Source organism: Vicugna pacos, chromosome 5 (genome assembly GCF_048564905.1).
Source record: "Vicugna pacos chromosome 5, VicPac4, whole genome shotgun sequence".
In the NCBI taxonomy this organism is placed as follows: domain Eukaryota; kingdom Metazoa; phylum Chordata; class Mammalia; order Artiodactyla; family Camelidae; genus Vicugna; species Vicugna pacos.
Window position 1 is genome coordinate 64,364,488 of NC_132991.1, and position 18,141 is coordinate 64,382,628.

General features: G+C 40.9%; 1 protein-coding gene and 1 pseudogene across 1 annotated transcript; both read left to right on the forward strand.

Annotated features, from left to right (window-relative positions):
- Positions 1–5,131: 5,131 nt before the first annotated feature.
- LOC102532529 (gamma-crystallin C) lies at positions 5,132–6,920 on the forward strand. Its single transcript, XM_006205233.3, has 3 exons — positions 5,132–5,296; positions 5,400–5,642; positions 6,581–6,920. Exons 1-3 carry the CDS (start codon positions 5,132–5,134, stop codon positions 6,851–6,853), a joined length of 681 nt encoding a protein of 226 aa, XP_006205295.2. The 3' UTR covers positions 6,854–6,920.
- A 7,907-nt stretch (positions 6,921–14,827) lies between these two features.
- LOC140696636 (gamma-crystallin D-like) lies at positions 14,828–16,561 on the forward strand (annotated as a pseudogene).
- The last annotated feature ends 1,580 nt before the right edge of the window (positions 16,562–18,141 follow it).

Below are 18,141 nucleotides of genomic sequence, written 5' to 3' on the forward strand. Positions count from 1 at the left end.
CTAATAGAGTCCTGTCTTTCTTTTAATCTACTAGGCCTTCATAAACAATAATGGTATTTAGCCAAACACAATGATGTATGTTTTCAAGATGGGAAACAACATCTTATAAGGGGAATAAAGCAGAGGATGTTATTGCCAACATTCTTTTAAAGACCAGACCATGTAGGCTCAAAGTTCAATTCACTTGGGCTGAAGCCCTTAGTGGTTAGTCTTTCGAGGCTGTATTTACAGTTACAAAGATAAATAAGTACTTATTGAAACACCTCAAGCTATCCTTCCAGGTTATGCCCACCATCTTCACTATATAGTCCAAGTCCCAACTGATAAGGAAAGTCATTCTCAGTATGTGGACTCTTACTTTAGCTCCATAAACAAACAAACAAACTAACTAACTAACTGGTCGCTCTCACCTGTTACATCCCTAATTCCTCTAAGAGTCACCATCCCTTTTCTCCCAATTCCATTTCTAATACCTCATCCTTCCATGAGACTTCTGAATAGAATTCACTGTCTCTTTGCTGTATATGCTTTGTAGAGTAATTTCAGGATTTTTACCAAAACCGCACGCACATAGGAAAATTCTGACTCTTATCATTTTAATAGGAAGTAAAGTACTATGACTATACATGAAAAAGAAAAAATGGCCCTGGAAAAGAGTCCAATTCTTGTATTATTTGACATTAATTGTTCCTAAATCCCAGTTCTTTAAACTTTAAACTCCCAGCACTAGTGTTGGCTTCCTGGAGACAGGACCCAAGGTCTTCTTTCGCCAATAATAACACCACAAGCATGAATTAGAAAGCCAAAAGCTTCTCGAGTGCTGGGTTCTACATTATTTTCCTAGTAGGCATAAAATCAGACTTCAGACATGGAAATAACCCTGAATCACCTGAATAGAAGGCTTATAAAATTAGAGACCCTGGATCTCACTGATCAAGTTTTTCTTCCTGAAAATCCAGTTGCTTCCCTCCCTGGGGTACAGGATGACAATGATACCCACCCTTAAAACCCAACATAAAGAAAAGGTCAGTGGTGGGGAGTGGCAGGGAAGAGATTATGCCCCAAATTAACTTACCCCAACTTACCCTTTCTCCTCTCTGTCCTGTCTCTAAACACTGATGATTTGGTTAGAGATGAAGGAGCCTGAGGTGAAAGCAGAGAAGGGATACTCGACAGGGCCCCACTCACCTTTCCCCACTAAGATGAACCAACAATTAGCGCTAACCCCGGCACCAGCCTACGTACTCCACAAACGTCAATGTTTTCTATATATCCTGGTTTGTAATATGTCCTGATTTTAAATCTTTTTCTTCCTTTTCCCCCCTCTTTTCTCCCTTTGAAGCTACATGCCTTTTGGCCTGGCTAATCTTTTAAAAGGTCCACCAACCAAAGAAACTGAAGTAGCAGCTTTTCCAAAAAAGAGTGTCAGGAACCAGTCTATGGAGCTACACCCTCAAAGCATTCTCCTCATTATGGGTTCCTTCTCCAGTTTTCCTGCCCTGCTGTCACGGGGTAGGTCCTAATGTTAGTTGGTGTCTTATTCCCTCCCCTCCAGACTCCAGGAGTTCAAATTTTCTTCTTTGTGGGTTTGTTAAAGCAAAACTGACCATCACAACCACCTGTTGCTTAAACAAGATGAAGTGTATTGTTGTGAACATGAAAGTCCATTTGTTCCAAGAGGAATGCCATAGGAGTTAAGCAGAGGTGGGTCAGTGATGGCTTCCTGTCTTCTGATCAGTTATCATATGGTCATCAAAAATGAGCTGAGAAGGAGAACCAGAGGCTGGTGCTATGGCAGTGATCTTTGGGCCTTACCCACTGTCCTTATTTGGGATAGTTTGGTCTACACACCTGCCAACCAAATGACCTCTTCTCATTTACCCAAGCACATATACGATACAAACGCTGCATTAATTACTAGGAAGCAAGCAGGTGGCAGTCAGCTCAGCTGCTGACTGGACCTCAGACACCAGTAAAGCTCTAGAATTGGCCGCTGCTGTTGTAACATTAATTTGGCATCTTGGGAGACATAAAAATTAGACAGAATTACAAAGGAGCTGAGGGCTTAGTGGACAACACAACATTTCTGTTCTCTCTCTTTTGCTTACTCATCTCGCCTCTTATAAAGTCCCATTAAACAGATCAAATGCAGGGTGCCTGTGTCATCCCACACATTGAAAGCTGCAAATGCTGAACTCTGATGTGAGTATGGAGGCTTGTTATGCTGAGCATTGAAATAGGTCCCAAAGACTATTAGAATGATAAATTTCAGATCAGGAAATACTCACATCCCCCAGGCAGGTACTAAGTAACCTTTATGAGCCAGTTCATTTCTCCAGCTAGTGAGAATACAAAAGTAAAAATGGAAAAGTCTCTACCCTCGGATGGGACTGTCCTCATTTATTTCAAGGAACTGATGTCTAAATAAAATAGATAAGTGATAATTACCATTATGGTGATATGAACAAGACACTTGGGGAACCAACTAGGTAGTATTAAATTCAGCCTGGAAGATTAAGAAGGGTTCAAGAAAATCTTTACAGAGAACACTTGAGGAGAGCCTGGAAGGAAGGGTAAAATTTCTCTGGGTGAAAAACGTAGAATTGGTGTCTCGGTGAGAAGGATCAATATGTTCAAAAACAAAAGAAGTGTGAAAATAGCATCGTGCACTTGGGAAACTACATGTGGCTCGGTGTGATCAGACAGAGTCTGGGGATGCACAGAGAAGTCAGGTCTGGGGTGCCATGCTGGGGCACCGGTCCTTGATTCCAGAGGAAATAGGAGTCAGCGAAGTGTTTCAAGCAGGCAAGCGGCTGTATTAGTTCAGGATGCTGTAACAAAAATACCAGAGACTGGGTGGCTTAAACAACATTTATTTCTCACAGTTCTGGAGGCTAGGAAGTCCGAGATCAGGGTACTGGCAGATCCGGTGCCTGGAAAGAACCCACTTCCTGGTTTGCAGGTGGTCTTCGCCTTGTATCCCCACCTGGCAGAGAGAGGAAACAAGCTGTCTCTGTGCATCCCCTCTGTGCATCTCTTCTATAATCCCATCATGACCTAGTTATCACCCAAAGGCCCCATCTCCAGAAACCATCACATGGAAGATGAGGATTTCAATATATGAATTTAGAGGGGAGACAAACATTCCGTCTACAGCAGCAGTGTGACTAGACATGTTTTGGTTCTGATCACCCTGGCTTCACTCTGGGAGAAATGTCAAGACGATGCCATTCTGAGGCAAGACTAATATGAGTTTTCTGACCCTTTGTCCCTTTTCCTGTTTTACCAGCACAATCACTTACGTCCTGGTACTTCTGCTTTGATCCTCTCATAGTGTGCATGTGAAATTCTTTAGAACAAAGCAGAGAGCATTTCTGCCTACATGTTTAAAGAAAATATTGGTATAATTGCTGATAAAACATTAACTGTGGATGGCTGAAACACATGTTTCCCATATCAGAAAAAAAATGAAGGAATAAATCGGAGTAGTGTTTTTCAAAGTTTGGCCCAAGAACGATCTGGTGCTGAGTAAAAATACACTTCCTAGAATCTTTTCCAGATCCAATGATGCAGAATCTCAGGAGAGGGTGGAGCCTGGTAAGTAGCATTTTTAATAAGCACAAGTGATTCTTATGCACACTGGCGTTTGAAAAGCACTTGGTAATTTCTAAAGTCCCTTCCAAATCTACATTTTACCACAAAATGGCTTCGTAATTCAGAAATTTTTTAGGCATTTTTGAGAAAGATAAATAGGTTGATGTCATCCCTAATAATGCCTCACTATTATTAGTATTAAACATTTATTCAGTGTTCATTTGTGCCAAGTATGTGCCAAACACATTAAACACATAATCTCATCATTCATATCACTGTCCTTCAGCCAAAGACCACAAGGAACACCTGTTGTGAAACAAGGGGGTTTGTTACTGGTTACAGTGACAGAGAACACACACCATGGGGAAGCACGGACTATCTCAGCAAGGTGGTGTTAGAAGGAACTGCTGAGGGATTTGTATTTTGGTTGGATGATTTGGGGAAGTGTCTAGAAAAGCAGGAGTTCACTCTAGATTGGATGTTGTCAGACAGCAGAGGTAATTTTATAATTGGATATCTTAATAAATCTACTCATGGGGAAGGGAGTAAAGACCAAGGACAAAGCTTTAATTGATAAAGAAGTAGCAGTTAGTGTTTTTGGCTGGGCAGGGGGGTGTTTGGTATTTTGTGGGTGGCACATTGGCTTTGTTTTTGCCTGTTCTTAGACAAAATTAAGAAGTGGCCTTATTTTGTCTCATTTCTTCATGATCTCATGACAACCTTCCCCGAAGTTGGTATTTTGTGAGATTGTTTATGTCTAATGGGGAAAAATGGCCCAGCTCCAAGGGCCAGGCCAGCTTCCAAATATCAGAGGCTGCTCTTTTTCTCCTTCTTTCTTTCTCATTCAACAGACTATATCCCATGAGATAAGTAAGGTAAAATAACACATGCTCTGAGAGGTTGTGTGGCTTGCCAAGTTCATGTGGTTACCAGGTGAATATTCTGAGTCCATGAAGATTTTACTTCCTTCCCCTGGCAAAGAGGAAGCAACCCATAAAGTAGTATACTTCTCAGTCTTGGACCCAATGGCCATAAAATTTTTCTTTTGGTTCTTATCACAAGTTGGCTACCAGAAGCTCATTTCCAGCAACATGAAGTATACTCACCAAAGAGGAAGTCATTAGGTACGTCTTAAAGCATCCAGTCAACACAGTCAAAACTAGTGAAGATCAGAATCCAGTTTTGTGTTCTGCACTGGATTGACAAGTCCTGTAAAGAAAGAAGTTTTAAGATAGAGTGGTCTCTGTGGTCCAGGAAAATTAGTACTTGTGGCATTCTGTTCACCCACAGTCTCTCCGGAATTCTGGGCACTTCCATTAAGGCATAGATTTTTCCCTGGAAAATACACGGGGTATAATTGAATCGTATGTATAGAGACACAAGTTTCAGGTCAAAAGTGCAGACTGCTGTGCTGATAAATTTATAAAACACTAAGAATCCAAATAAAAGCCACTCTAGGGATTCATCCAGAAGCCGTTCAGGACAGCGTTAGAATATACCAGAGAATGAGGGCAAACTCGACAGGCATTTCCACTGAATGCAGCACGTAAAAGGGATCCATAAAATTCCCTTACTCACCCCCGGGGGCCCCTTTTGTATTGTTCTTGCCAACGCAGCAGCCGTCCTGCTATATAGACCCGCAGCGCCGCTGGGCCCCATCACACTGAACTCGCATAACCCGTGTCAACCAGCCATGGGGAAGGTAAGCGGAACACAAGTGAAATCAAATGGAGGGGAGGGGGGAAAGCCTCTATCCAAGATTTATTATTGGGAGAATATGAAATCTGAATTATTCTACCTTGCAGATCACCTTCTACGAGGAACGGGGCTTCCAGGGCCGCCACTACGAGTGCAGCAGCGACCACGCCAACCTGCAGCCCTACGTGGGCCGCTGCAACTCCATCCGCGTGGACAGCGGCTGCTGGATGCTCTACGAGCGCCCCAACTTCCAGGGCCACCAGTACTTCCTGCGGCGCGGGGACTACTCCGACTACCAGCAGTGGATGGGCCTCAACGACTCCATCCGCTCCTGCTGTCTCATCCCCCAAGTGAGTCCGGCTTGATTCCAATCACGTCTCCAGAGTTTCCTCACCATATTATTGATGGGTGTTAGAGTGAGGGAGGTTTTCCTTTAAAAACACAGAAGGATTAAATGGGCTTTAGATAGCTGCGGAAGCCCAGAGAGATACAGGCACAAAAACAGCAGAGAACATAAGGAAGAATTCGCATAGGGAGCCAGGTTTGTGTTTAATTTTTGCTGCCATTTAGGTCAATCAAAACTTGTCCGTAACAAATGTAATATCATAGTGGGACATAAACTAAAACTTGCAGGTCGGAAGCTGGTTGGGCATAAGAAAGCAGTATTTCTAACAAATTAATTTTTACCTGTAGCAAAGGAATCGAAAATGAACGAATTAGATCATTTCCACTGTAGACTAGTAAAAATGGAACACTCTGTTGCTAACATAGGATATTCAAAGGTGTGGTCCAATTTTGGAAAAGGTAATTTTTCTTAATTTGGAAAATCAGTTGAATTTTGGTTTCAAACGACTATTTAAACAAATTTTCCACCGAAGGATGTGATTTTTTTAAAATCCTATTTCAGTGGTAAATTTATATGTACATGTGTATATGTATATAAATTGGGGAGATAACACTCATACTAAAATATAGGCAAACTACTTCACATTTTCCCCCCAAACATAGGTTTATCACCTAGGAATCAAGAAATTAGGGAATCAGGAAATTTGAGATCTTGATGGGTTCTAATCCAGACATTGAACCTCTTAAAAATTCCATTGCTTACATAAGAAGTAGAAAATGAGCATGCACCTATTTGTCAAATGCTAGTAGGACACAGATCTGTACACAGCATTCAGAGCAATTTCAGTCTCAGCTTTGACACTGACAAGCTTGTGCCCCAACCTGCCAAGTTCATCTGTTGTTTGGTTGCTTTTTCTGCTCCTTCTCTTTGTGCACGGAGCAGGCAAGTTCCCACAGGCTACGACTGTATGAGAAAGAGGATCACAAAGGCCTCATGATGGAGCTGAGTGAGGATTGCTCCTGCATCCAGGACCGCTTCCACCTGAGTGAAGTCCGCTCCCTCCACGTGCTGGAGGGCTGCTGGGTCCTCTATGAGATGCCCAACTACTGCGGCCGGCAGTACCTGCTGCGGCCCCAAGAGTACCGGCGGTATCACGACTGGGGCGCCCTTGATGCTAAGGCAGGCTCTTTGCGGAGGGTGGTGGATTTATACTAAAATAGGTTCACACCACTATTTTCTCATTTTGGAACCTAATAAAGTATCTAGTCTGTATTGTTGGCAATCCCTGGCTTCTGTTTCTCTTTCATTGTGTGCCAATTAATTCACCTGTAAATGCTCCTTGTTGAAGATTGAAGCGTGGATAAGAAGGGGTGGGGTCTGTTCTAGAAGGATTTCAAGGTAGGATGAGTTTTGAATAAGGCTCCGAAGTCTGGGTGGAGAAAGGAAGTAGCCTGTCTGAGAAATAAAGAAAAGAAGATCAAAAGAGAGAAATGGGAGAGGGTGATAGGTTAAGAAGGGAGGCAGGCATTCAACTGAGGAACAACATTCCAGAAGTTTCCTTCTGACCCACGATGTGGTTGTAGGCCACAGAGGGTCACAGATGAGTGGTGCAGGGCAGCCCATTTGAAAAGCCTGATTAGACTATATAAGAAATTGTACTTTTGTTTACTTTCCAGCACAGTATCATGTAACTAATGCCAGGGCTGCCATCGGCCATTGCTGTACTTTCGGACTCTTCTTCCTCTTCTAAAACAGCTCCTGACCAGGCTGCACCTCTTGGCCAGTACAGCTGCTGAGCCAAACACTGCATGAAGTACAGAAGCTGTCCAGCTGTACACGGTGCCCAGCTAATGCAAATAAATCAAGTGGAGGTGGTCCTTCTGAGCCCATTGACAGTCCTTCTTTATGTTTGGTGGGTACCTTCTTGAATTTTTCCCTTGTTTATATAGCTAGCTCATGAAACCCATGCTTTTTTTTTCCCTTACAAAAATGAAATCATTTTGGGGGGTAGGTGTAGCTCAGTGGTAGAGTGCATGCCTAACATGCATGAGGTCCTGGCTTCAATCCCCAGTACCTCGATTTAAAAAAAAATGAAACCATGCTGTACATATTAATCTGCAACTTGCTTTTAAAATGTAATGTGATATGGACATATATCTAGATCAGTACCTAATTCTGTTTAGTGGCTGCATAGTGTTCCATTGTTGGAGGTCCCCTAGATTATTTAACCATTTATCCACTGGCGATTAAGCTTTTCCAATTTTGCTTTTACAAACAAGACTGCCATGAACATCGTCACACATATACCTTTAGCTACACATGCCATCATTTCTGGAGGATAGAGACCTAGAAATGAGACTGCCCACTCATAGTGCAAGTTATTTTTTATTTTAATAAACTGCCCAATTGTTAGCCACCAGGAAGCCTAGCTTCTTCGAGTTGGGAACTTCACCATTTTTTGAGCACCTTTCAAGAGGTCTGCTCTGTGCAGCATTGGGGATGAAAAAACAAACAAAACAAACAAACAGAAGGCATTGTCCCGATTGCCACAGAACTCATACACCCAATAATACTAAATACTAATGTTAAATAATACATACATAACCACTTTATTCGGTCAAGTACTTTCCAAGTTCTAAATAGTACTTCTGTAATCACTTGTTTATCAAGTACTGTTATTAAGCAGTTTTACGGCATCCCATGACTCATTTCTAGGGGGAAAAATGGAACAATACTTATTTATATATTTCTCATGATGCGTGTTTTTATTCCTTAACATTTGGGAAGTGAAAGTGTTTTCCTGGCAGGACATATACATTTAGAACTTCCTTACAAACGTTACCTCGCTGTAGCACATTTTTTTTTTCCTGCTTTGGAACAATTTCTCTAATGAAAACAGCTTTCTGTGCATAGAAAAAAAATCTATTTTTCACACAACAGACAAGAGTTGCATCTCAGGAGTAGCCAATTCTGACCTTTGGCCCTTTGGCTGGGGAACGAGAGGCCAGGAAGTCACTGGTCACCGTTTCTCTATCACAGTCTCCTCCAGGTGACCTCATCCTTTCTCCTACCCACCATCCCCTAACTTTCCGCCCCTTTATTCCTTTCTCCAGCCCACTGGTCTTGAGGTACAAGCCTCTACTGGAACCCTCCAATGGCCCTCTTGTCATTCAGGAGAAATTTTAATGATCCAGAACTACAAAGTCTGCCTGTTTCTTGTGCTAACCATGCTTGAGACTCACATATAAATCTTCTAGGGAACAGCAATTCTAAGAACAATCCCAACATTTTATAATTGACTTATTTTCTCTATTTTTTTCTCTCACACAAAATTACAGGGAGCTTGCAACCTAAGATGAAATGGCCTTTTTCTTCTTTAGAATTCCAAGAGAGAAATGTTGAGGAACTGGGTTCCAGTCACTTCTACAGTCAGTTTTGTGCCTTTGCTGGTGAATTCTACATCTTTTGTAAAAGATTCTGAGAATAATAAAGATTAATGATAGTTAATGTTAGCAATAGCAGACAGTGATGAAGATGCTGAGTAACACTACTGTGTTTAAAATGAAAATGCCCTGCGACACAAAAAGAATGTGACAGTTTTGTAGTATAAGGTATATTTGAGAAACATCATCTGGAAGGTGAAAAAAATTAGCTCAATCACATTAGAAGCTTATATATTGAACAAATTAAGCCTTTTATTTACAACACTCATGAAAACAACTGAGGTTAAGTTAAACTTAATAACACATCCAGGGTCCCTCAGCAGGAGGGAAGCATGGATTCTAGCTCAGGTTCAAATATGTCCATTGCTGTTATGGTCATCCTAATGTAGGGGTTCTATGGAGGATAATTTACTTCTTTCTTTCTTTCTTTCTTTCTTTCTTTCTTTCTTTCTTTCTTTCTTTCTTCCTTCCTTCCTTCCTTCCTTCCTTCCTTCCTTTCTTTTTTTTGGTTAAATCTGTTTTACTGAAAAATAGTTGATTTACAATATTATATTGGTTTCAAAGATACAGCATAGTGATTCAGTATATTTACAGATTATACTCCCTGAAAAGTTATTACAAGATAATGGCTATAATTCCCTGTGCTATACAATATTTCCTTGTTTCTTATCTATTTTATACATAGTAGTATGTATTTCTTAATCACATATCCCAATTTGTCCCTTCTCCCTTGGCAGGATAATTTCTGAAATAACTCTAGGATAAAATTTTGAAGTTTCTAACAAACAGACCCTCCCCATCAGCAATTGCTCACCATATTTTTCACATTCTTAAAATCAAGTAGTTCTTGATATTTTAGACTTCCCAGATCAATTTCCTTAAATAGGAACCAACATAGGATTGCCAGTTGTTATTTTGGCAAGGAAGGACATTTGAAATTAAAAACAAAGCAACAAAAATTCAAAACTAAGAACCATTTATTATTACATCATTTTGCATTTTTGAAAAAGACATTTGAAAAAGAATATTTTAATCCCTCAAAATATACAAGTTTCTAATAAAGTGTGATTCAGACCGAGAGAATGCTTAGGAATGCTGCTTTGACTTATAGATTTTTTTCATTTGGCAAACACTGATAGAAACTATGCAGAGTCTGAAAACTCTTGTTTGAGGTTACAATTCATTATCTTCAAGGGCCAGAGAAAGATGATGTAAATACAGATATACCCCCAAAGACATTGTGGGGTCAGCCCAAATAAAAGGCTTAATTTGATCAGTATATAAGCTTCTTATGTGATTGAGCTAATTTTTTTCACCTTCCAGATAATGTTCCTCAAATACAGCTTTGTACTAGAAAACTGTTTACTTTCAGAACAATAAAGCAAACATCACAATAAAATGAGTCACGTGAATATTTTGGCTTCCCAGTGCTTATAAAAGTTATGTTTACACTATACTATAGTCCAGTAAGAGTGCAATAGCATTACACTCTACATATATCAATGAAAAATACTTTACTGCTAAAAAAGACTAACAATCATCTGAGCCTTCAGTAAGTCATGATCTTTTTGCTGGTGGAAGGTTTTGCCTTGATGTTGATGGCTGCTGACTGATCAGGGTGGTGGTTGCTAAAGGCTGGGCAGCTGTGACAATTTCTTAAAATAAGAAAACAATGAACTTTGCCACATAAATTGACTCTTCCTTTCACAAAAGACCTCTCTGTAGCATGCTATGCTCTTTGATAGCATTTTGCCCACAGCAGAACTTCTTTCAAAACTGGAGTCACTCCTCACACCATGCTTTAGCAAATAAGTTCATGTAATAGTCTAAATTCTTTGTTGTCATTTCAACAATTTTCACAGCATCTTTACCAAGGGTAGATTCCATCTCAAGGAATCACTTTCTTTGCTCATCCATGAGAAGCAACTCCTCATCCATTTAAGTTTGATCATGAGATTGTAGCAATCAAGTCACATCTTCAGGCTCCACTTCTAATTCTAGTTCTCTTGCTATTGTCACCACATCTGCTGTTACTTCCTCTGCTGAAGTCTTGAATCCCTCAGAGTCATCAACTTCTTCCGAACTCCTGTTATTGTTGATATTTTTACCTCTTCCCATGAATCACAAGTGTTTTTAGTGGCATCTAAAATGGTGATTCCTTTCCAGGTTTTCAGTTGATTTTGTCCAGATCCATCAGAGGAATCACTATCTATGGCAGCTATAGCCTGATGATATTTGTTTCTTACATAATATGACTCAGAAGTCAAAATTACTCCTTGATCTGTGGATTGCAGAACAAATGCTGTGTCAGCAGGCATGAAAACAACATTAATCTCGTTGTCTATCTTCATCAGAACTCTTGGGTAATGAGGTGCATTGTCAATGAGCAGTAATTTTGAAAAGAATCTTTTTTCTGAGCAGTAGTTCTCAACAGTGAGCTTAAAATACTCAGTAAACCATGTTGTGAAGAGATGTGCTGTCACCCAGGCTTTGTTGTTACATTTATCGAGCACCAACAGAGTAGATTTTGCATAGTTCTTAAGGACCCTAGGATTTTCAAAATGGTAAATGAGCACTGGCTTTAACTTCAAGTCACCAGTTCAATAGCTCTTAACAAGGGAGTCAGCCTGTCCTGTGAAGCTTTGAAGCCAGGCATTGACTTCTCTCTAGCTGTCCTAGATGGCATCTTCTTCCAATATAACATTATTTCATGTATACTGAAACCTGTTGTTCAGTGTAGCCACCTTCATTAATGATCTCAGCTGGATCTTCTGGATAACTTGCTGCAACTTCTCCATCAGCACTTGCTGCTTCACCTTGTACTTTGATGTTATGGAGACAGCTTCCTTCCTTAAACCTCATGAACAACGTCTGGTAGCTTCAAACTTTTCTTCTGCAGCTTCCTCATTTCTCTCAGCCTTCGCAGAATTGAAGAGAGTTAGGTTCTCCTTGCTCTGGTTTAGGCTTTGGCTTAAGGGAGTGTTGTGGCTGGCTTGATCTTCTATCCAGACCGCTCAAACTTATAAACAATAAAGCTGTTTCACTTCCTTCATTTGTGTGTTCACTAGAATAGCACTTTTAATTTCCTCCAAGAATTTTTCCTTTGCTTCCACAACTTGGCTATTTGGCACAGGAGGCCCAGATTTCAGCCTGTCTCTGCTTTCGATATGCCTTCCTCACTAAGCTTAATCATTTCTAGCTTTTGATTTAAAGTGAGACACGTGTGACTCTTCCTTTCACTTGAACAGTTAGAGAGCATAGTAGATTTAGTAATTGACCTAATCTCAATATCGTTGTGTCTCAGGGAATAAGGAGACCCGAGGAGATCAAGAGAAATGGGGAAACGGCCTGTTGATGGAGCAGTCAGAACATACACAACATTTATGGATTAAGTTCACCTTCTTATAAGGGTGTGATTCATGGTGCCCCAAAACAATTACAATAATAACATCAAAGATCACTGATCACAGATCCCCATAACAAGTAAAATAATAATGAAAAAGTTTGAAATATTATGAGAATTACCAAAATGTGAGACAGAAACTTGAAATGAGCACATGCTGCTAGAAAAATGGTACTGATAGACTTGCTTGACTCAGAGCAGCCACAAACATTCAATTTGTAAAAAAACAAAACAAAACAAAACAATACTTGCAAAACTCAACAAAGCAAAACACCATAAAATGAGGTATACCTGAAAGTGAAACAATCACTTTTAAGATGACAAGGAATGATAGGTAGTATGGTGAACTGTGGAAAGAATGAACCAACCTAAAGCATTACCGAAGGCATCTAAACACGGTGTCAGCTGAACAAAACACATCTCCATGTCCACATCTTTCAAGATCGCCAGTTTTTATTTCCATGCTGGTGTGAAAGCTGGGGAGAGCCACCAACAATGGACATCACAGTAGTTTCCAAAGAATCTTCCCTCACCATGAAATGCCTTGGTTCAAGGTAAACCCATAGAACCCAACCATAGAGCCTGGGGACATGAAGAGAGGAAATCCCAACAATGACTAAAGATACAATTTCCCCCCATCCCAGTGGAATGAGACTTAGATTCATAAAATATTTTGAGTTATAGGAAATAAAGAAAGTGTCATTTCCTATACACTTCATTTTGTAGACTGACATTTACATTAGCTAACCCTCCATGCAGCAAAATCCGAATCTGAACTAGTCTCTTTTTCCTTCACTTTTGTTTGAAACCATGTGAATATTTATGGAGTAACAAAGGTTACTTCCTGGACTAAAGCTCTGTACAATAAGGTGTTATTCTCTCTTATTCTCCCTCCAAAGACGTCTCCATCAGTCATTCCAGACAACTGGTGCAGAGCCCCGCTTCTGTGCTACAGGCACAAGGAGAGTCTCAGGTCTCCGCCTGTGTTGACTTAGCACACTAAGTACAGTTTGGGACTTGGGTCTTATATACATTTGTCTTATATTAATTTGTCCTGGGATTTTCTGTGAAGCATTGAAATTAAGCCATATTTTGGCCCAAGCCTTTCACATTTCAGTTCTACGAGAAGTGCCGGACTCCCTGTTTCTTCCCTCAGCTGAAATAAAGCTTTCTCTGTTCCCAGTTAATGAAAAAAACAAGCCCAAAGTTCCCTTGTTTGATCCTCCAGACGTATCGGAAATTTCACTTGTACGTCAGCTGACGTGGTCATCCGTCCTATCATCCCCATCGTGCTCCTCCAGGTGCTCTCTGGGACTCTGCATTCTGGTTCTTTCCCCTAATTTACAGTTTTCATCTATCAGTACTTTCCCCATGGAAACAACTCTGAGCAAAATGATGATTTTTAAAATTTATTCTCTTTATGTTTATGCAATCAATTTCCTCTAAGTCAAAAGCTTTGTTTACTTTTGTTTCCCACAGAGCAACAGTGTATCTAGATCCTACCAGAAATGGGTTTCTTAAGAATTTGGTTTTATCTTATAACCTAAGAGGTAATATGGTTTTGAGTTTTAAATGTATTATTTTTTCTCATTTCCTTAAACTTTTAGAAATTTCCCTTTTAGTTCTTCTTTCTGAGATTAAGCATATTAAACTTTTCTTCCTTTGGAATTCCAGGTAGCCAAAATAACAAATCCAATCTTCAGTCTACCTCCATGCTTGACTGCAACAATCAGACCAAATACTAAAGATCTGTGTTTTCTGGTTTTGTTTTTGTTTTATCACCATAGTAAAAGTTTGAAGTTTTGCGAACTCCCTTGGTAAAAATATTCCAACTTCTTACACCCTTTAATGAGGAAGCTCTCTTAAAAGACTAATTTGAGATTTTCAGCATTCAGTTAAGGTGTTTCCTTTTTACAGAGTTCTTACAGATTAGCTTATATTTGGTACATTAAGACTTTTTGCCCTTTTTGTTCCTCCACTGTTTTTTTTTCTTCTGTGTTTCTCCAACCCATACAAACAAAAGTGTGGACTATATATGAAATGGCTGAAGCTCTACTTCTATTATTAAATAGATGATGTCTCAAATTACTTCCCCCCCCCCCAAATGGTCTCAATGGCATCAGCTAGTAATAGCAACAGGAACACTGCAAAGAGAATGGGACCAAAACCCACAATGAGCCCCGTGTACTCTGACAGCAAAGAGGAAAAAGAGAACATGAAAATCCCCTCCTCACCCCGGAGGCCCCTTTTGTGTTGTTCCTGCCGACGCAGCAGCCCTCCTGCTATATAGACCCGCGCGCCGGCCCCGCCGCACTGAGCTCGCGCCGCACGTGTGCTCCAGCCATGGGGAAGGTGAGCCCGGCGCCCGGGCCGCCAGGGGCCCCGCACACGGGGGCTGCGAGCCTGGCCTGAGCCCTCTCCTCCCCTTCCTTGCAGATCACCTTCTACGAGGACCGGGGCTTCCAGGGCCGCCACTACGAGTGCAGCAGCGACCACGCCAACCTGCAGCCCTACGTGGGCCGCTGCAACTCCATCCGCGTGGACAGCGGCTGCTGGATGCTCTACGAGCAGCCCAACTTCTCGGGCTGCCAGTACTTCCTGCGGCGCGGGGACTACCCCGACTACCAGCAGTGGATGGGCCTCAGCGACTCCATCCGCTCCTGCCGCCTCATCCCCCGTTTGAGTCCTGTTCCATGTCAGGACAGGGCCTTTTGGACGCAGAATGGATAGTTTCAAGCAAAGGTTAAACATTTGGAGTAGCAATCATTTAGCGTAACTGAGAGTCTGGGAGGAAAAAAAGGTAAGCTATGGTATATTAGGTCAATATAATTTGCCGGGAACAAAAGCAAAGTGTTGCCCAGGTACCAATTAATCAACAACTATTTATTGAGTAAGAATGCGTTGGCTGCCCCCCGCATGTACAAGACTGAAGTCCTGACCTGGATCATTTACAACGGAGTTGTAGAAAAACCAGTAATAGCTAATAGAAAAATAATTAGATGCTAAAATAAAAGGTAGTTACTGAGCAGACAGGAGTTGAAAAGGAAACATTTACAAGTGTTAATTTTTGTAAGACTCTTTTCCCTTTTTGCTCCCCTCTTGCGAATTTTGGTTTTCCCCACCTGTACAAATAAAAGTACTTTTCTCTTAATAGAGAGCATCACAGAGATTTTACCCATGGGCTACATATAGTTCATACACGTGTTTTGAGACATTACGTTTTTTGAAAAATTTGTCCCTGGGTTTATTGATTTTTCTGTTTCATTTTCCTTTATTCAATTCATAAATTATGAAGTGAAAATTGAGTATTTAACTGAGAGGCTTAAGATGTTTAACTATGCTTTCCACAGAAACAGAAGCATCTAAGTCCCTGGTGATTTTTCCGAGATTTATTTTAACCTCAATGTAGGGTCATTCATTTCACGGACTGACTTCACTGTTCAAACACACATGCTTGAGAAATTAGAATATTCCTTCACAATGACAAAGATAACAATAAGCTGTGAAAGTCTTGGGTTTCTTTGTAGTACAGTGTCCCAAGTGGGGTTTACAGTCGTCCTGCGAAATATCTGAATATGTTAAGGAGTGAGATTTCCTTTTAATTTTCAGTCACACTTTATGATCTTAAAAAGGTACTGAATCTCCACCTTTGAAAATGAGGAATATATACATATTCAGAAATAATTCATTTTTACTGTGTATTTGAAAATGGCTTGAGCTGGTCCTCACCAACCTGGATGGCATGAATGTGTTGGAATCATTTCATGGTTTGCTTTTCTCCTCTTTCCACCTCCGGATGGGCCAGGCTGGCTCTCACAGGATCAGACTTTATGCGAGGGAAGATTACAGAGGCCAGATGATAGAGATCACTGAGGACTGCTCCCTCTTCAGGACCGCTTCCACTTCAATGAGATTTACTCTCTCAATGTGCTGGAGGGCTCCTGGGTCCTCTATGAGTCGCCCAACTATGGGGGGAGGCAGTACCTGCTGAGGTCAGGAGACTACAGGCGCTAACATGACTGGGGGGCCTTGAATGCCAAGGTGGGCTCCTTGAGGAGGGTCATAGATTTCTATTGAAATAAGTTCATCATTTCTCAATCTGGAAACTAATAAAATATTTTCTGTTTTCCTGGCATTGGTTTACTTGTGTGTTTCCCTTTGTTCTACTTTGATTTTATTATTTTATTTACACATTCACACACACACAAGATGCAAGTGGAAATCAGGGTATATAATCTACTGGTAACAAAGAAAATTCTTACAGTAGAAATATGCCTCATATTAAGCTGAACTTACAGTTTGCAAAACATTTTTCATAGCACACTGTCTTCTTTGATTCTCTGGCCTTTAAATACATTGCTGCTTCAAACCAGATTGTTAGAAATCTGTCCAGACTTCAGTTTTTCTTTGAGAAGTGAGGATCTGAAAGCTGAGGTTCAGAGATACTGTGACCCACTTTTTAGATCAGGGATTCTGAAGCTGGGTACCACAGTGGGCTTCAGAAGATTTTTGAATTCCCTAAACTGTATGCAAAAGTTGAGTTCACAAATCTCCGGAAGACTCTCTCAATGCTGAGGTGGTCACATGATACCCTCTGGACACTGAAACCTAAGTGGAGGAATACTGATGGGGAGAGAGAGGAGATGGTTCTGGAAAAAAAAATTGCCTTCCTGATGAAAGGGAGTAGCTGCCTGTGGTGCCACAATTCCCTCTTATTTCAGACATTTTACACACCAAGGTGACAAAGATGAGGAAAATGCTACAGTTTCAGAAATGCTGGCCTTGATGTGGTCAGGCCCCTTAACCAAAGTCTATTAGAGCTTTCCAGAGAAACAAAGCCGATAGGATCTACAGAGACCTACATGAGATTTATTACAGGAATTGGCTTGTGTGAAAATGGAGGCTGAGAAGTCCTGTGATCTCCAAGCTGGAGAAACAGGAAAGCTAGTGGAATCATTCAGTCTGAGTCCAGAGGCCTGCAAACTGGGAGGGCTGATGTCTGAGGGCAGAAGATGACAGATTTTGCAGCTCCAGCAGGAGGAGGGAGTTTGTCCTTCCTCCACCTTCTTGTTCTATTCAGGCCCTCAGCAGACTGGCTGAGACATTGGTAAGGGTGATCTTCTGTACTCAGTCTACTGACTCAAATCCTAATCTCTCCTGGAACTATCACACTCAGAAATAATGTTTTACCAGCTATCTGGGCCTCCCTTAGCCCAGTCAAGTTGGCACATAAAATTAACCATCACATAATGCCAGCAACCCTTTACCTTGAGATTCCTTTTGTTTATCCCACTCTCTTTGGATGTTCTGTTATTTGTAGTTCAAGACACATTTCTAGCCAATACAGAGTATATGTGATTTTTTTCTGAGGTGGTTGTTTAGAACTTTATTCAGAGTCTCAAATAAATTCCTCCCCCCAAAAAATGAAGAAGAAGAAAGAGAGTGGGGGTGGGAAGGAGGGAGGCGACCACTATAGAACAATGAAGTCATATGATGTTTAACACATTTTAGACCTGGAGATCATCTAACTTAGTTTACTCATTTTATGTAAGGTAAACTAAGGTCCAATTCTAATGCTGAACAGTTAATAATAGAAGTGGCATCATAATCTAAAATTCACAGCTCAGAGGTTAGTTAAGTTTCCATTGTGGTATCAG

Coding starts and splice junctions, on each gene's coding strand:
- LOC102532529 (XM_006205233.3), top strand. CDS start 5,132: ATGCAGCACGTAAAAGGGATCCATAAAATTCCCTTACTCACCCCCGGG. Junction 5,297..5,399: donor GTCAACCAGCCATGGGGAAG/GTAAGCGGAACA, acceptor TCTACCTTGCAG/ATCACCTTCTACGAGGAACG. Junction 5,643..6,580: donor CCTGCTGTCTCATCCCCCAA/GTGAGTCCGGCT, acceptor TGCACGGAGCAG/GCAAGTTCCCACAGGCTACG.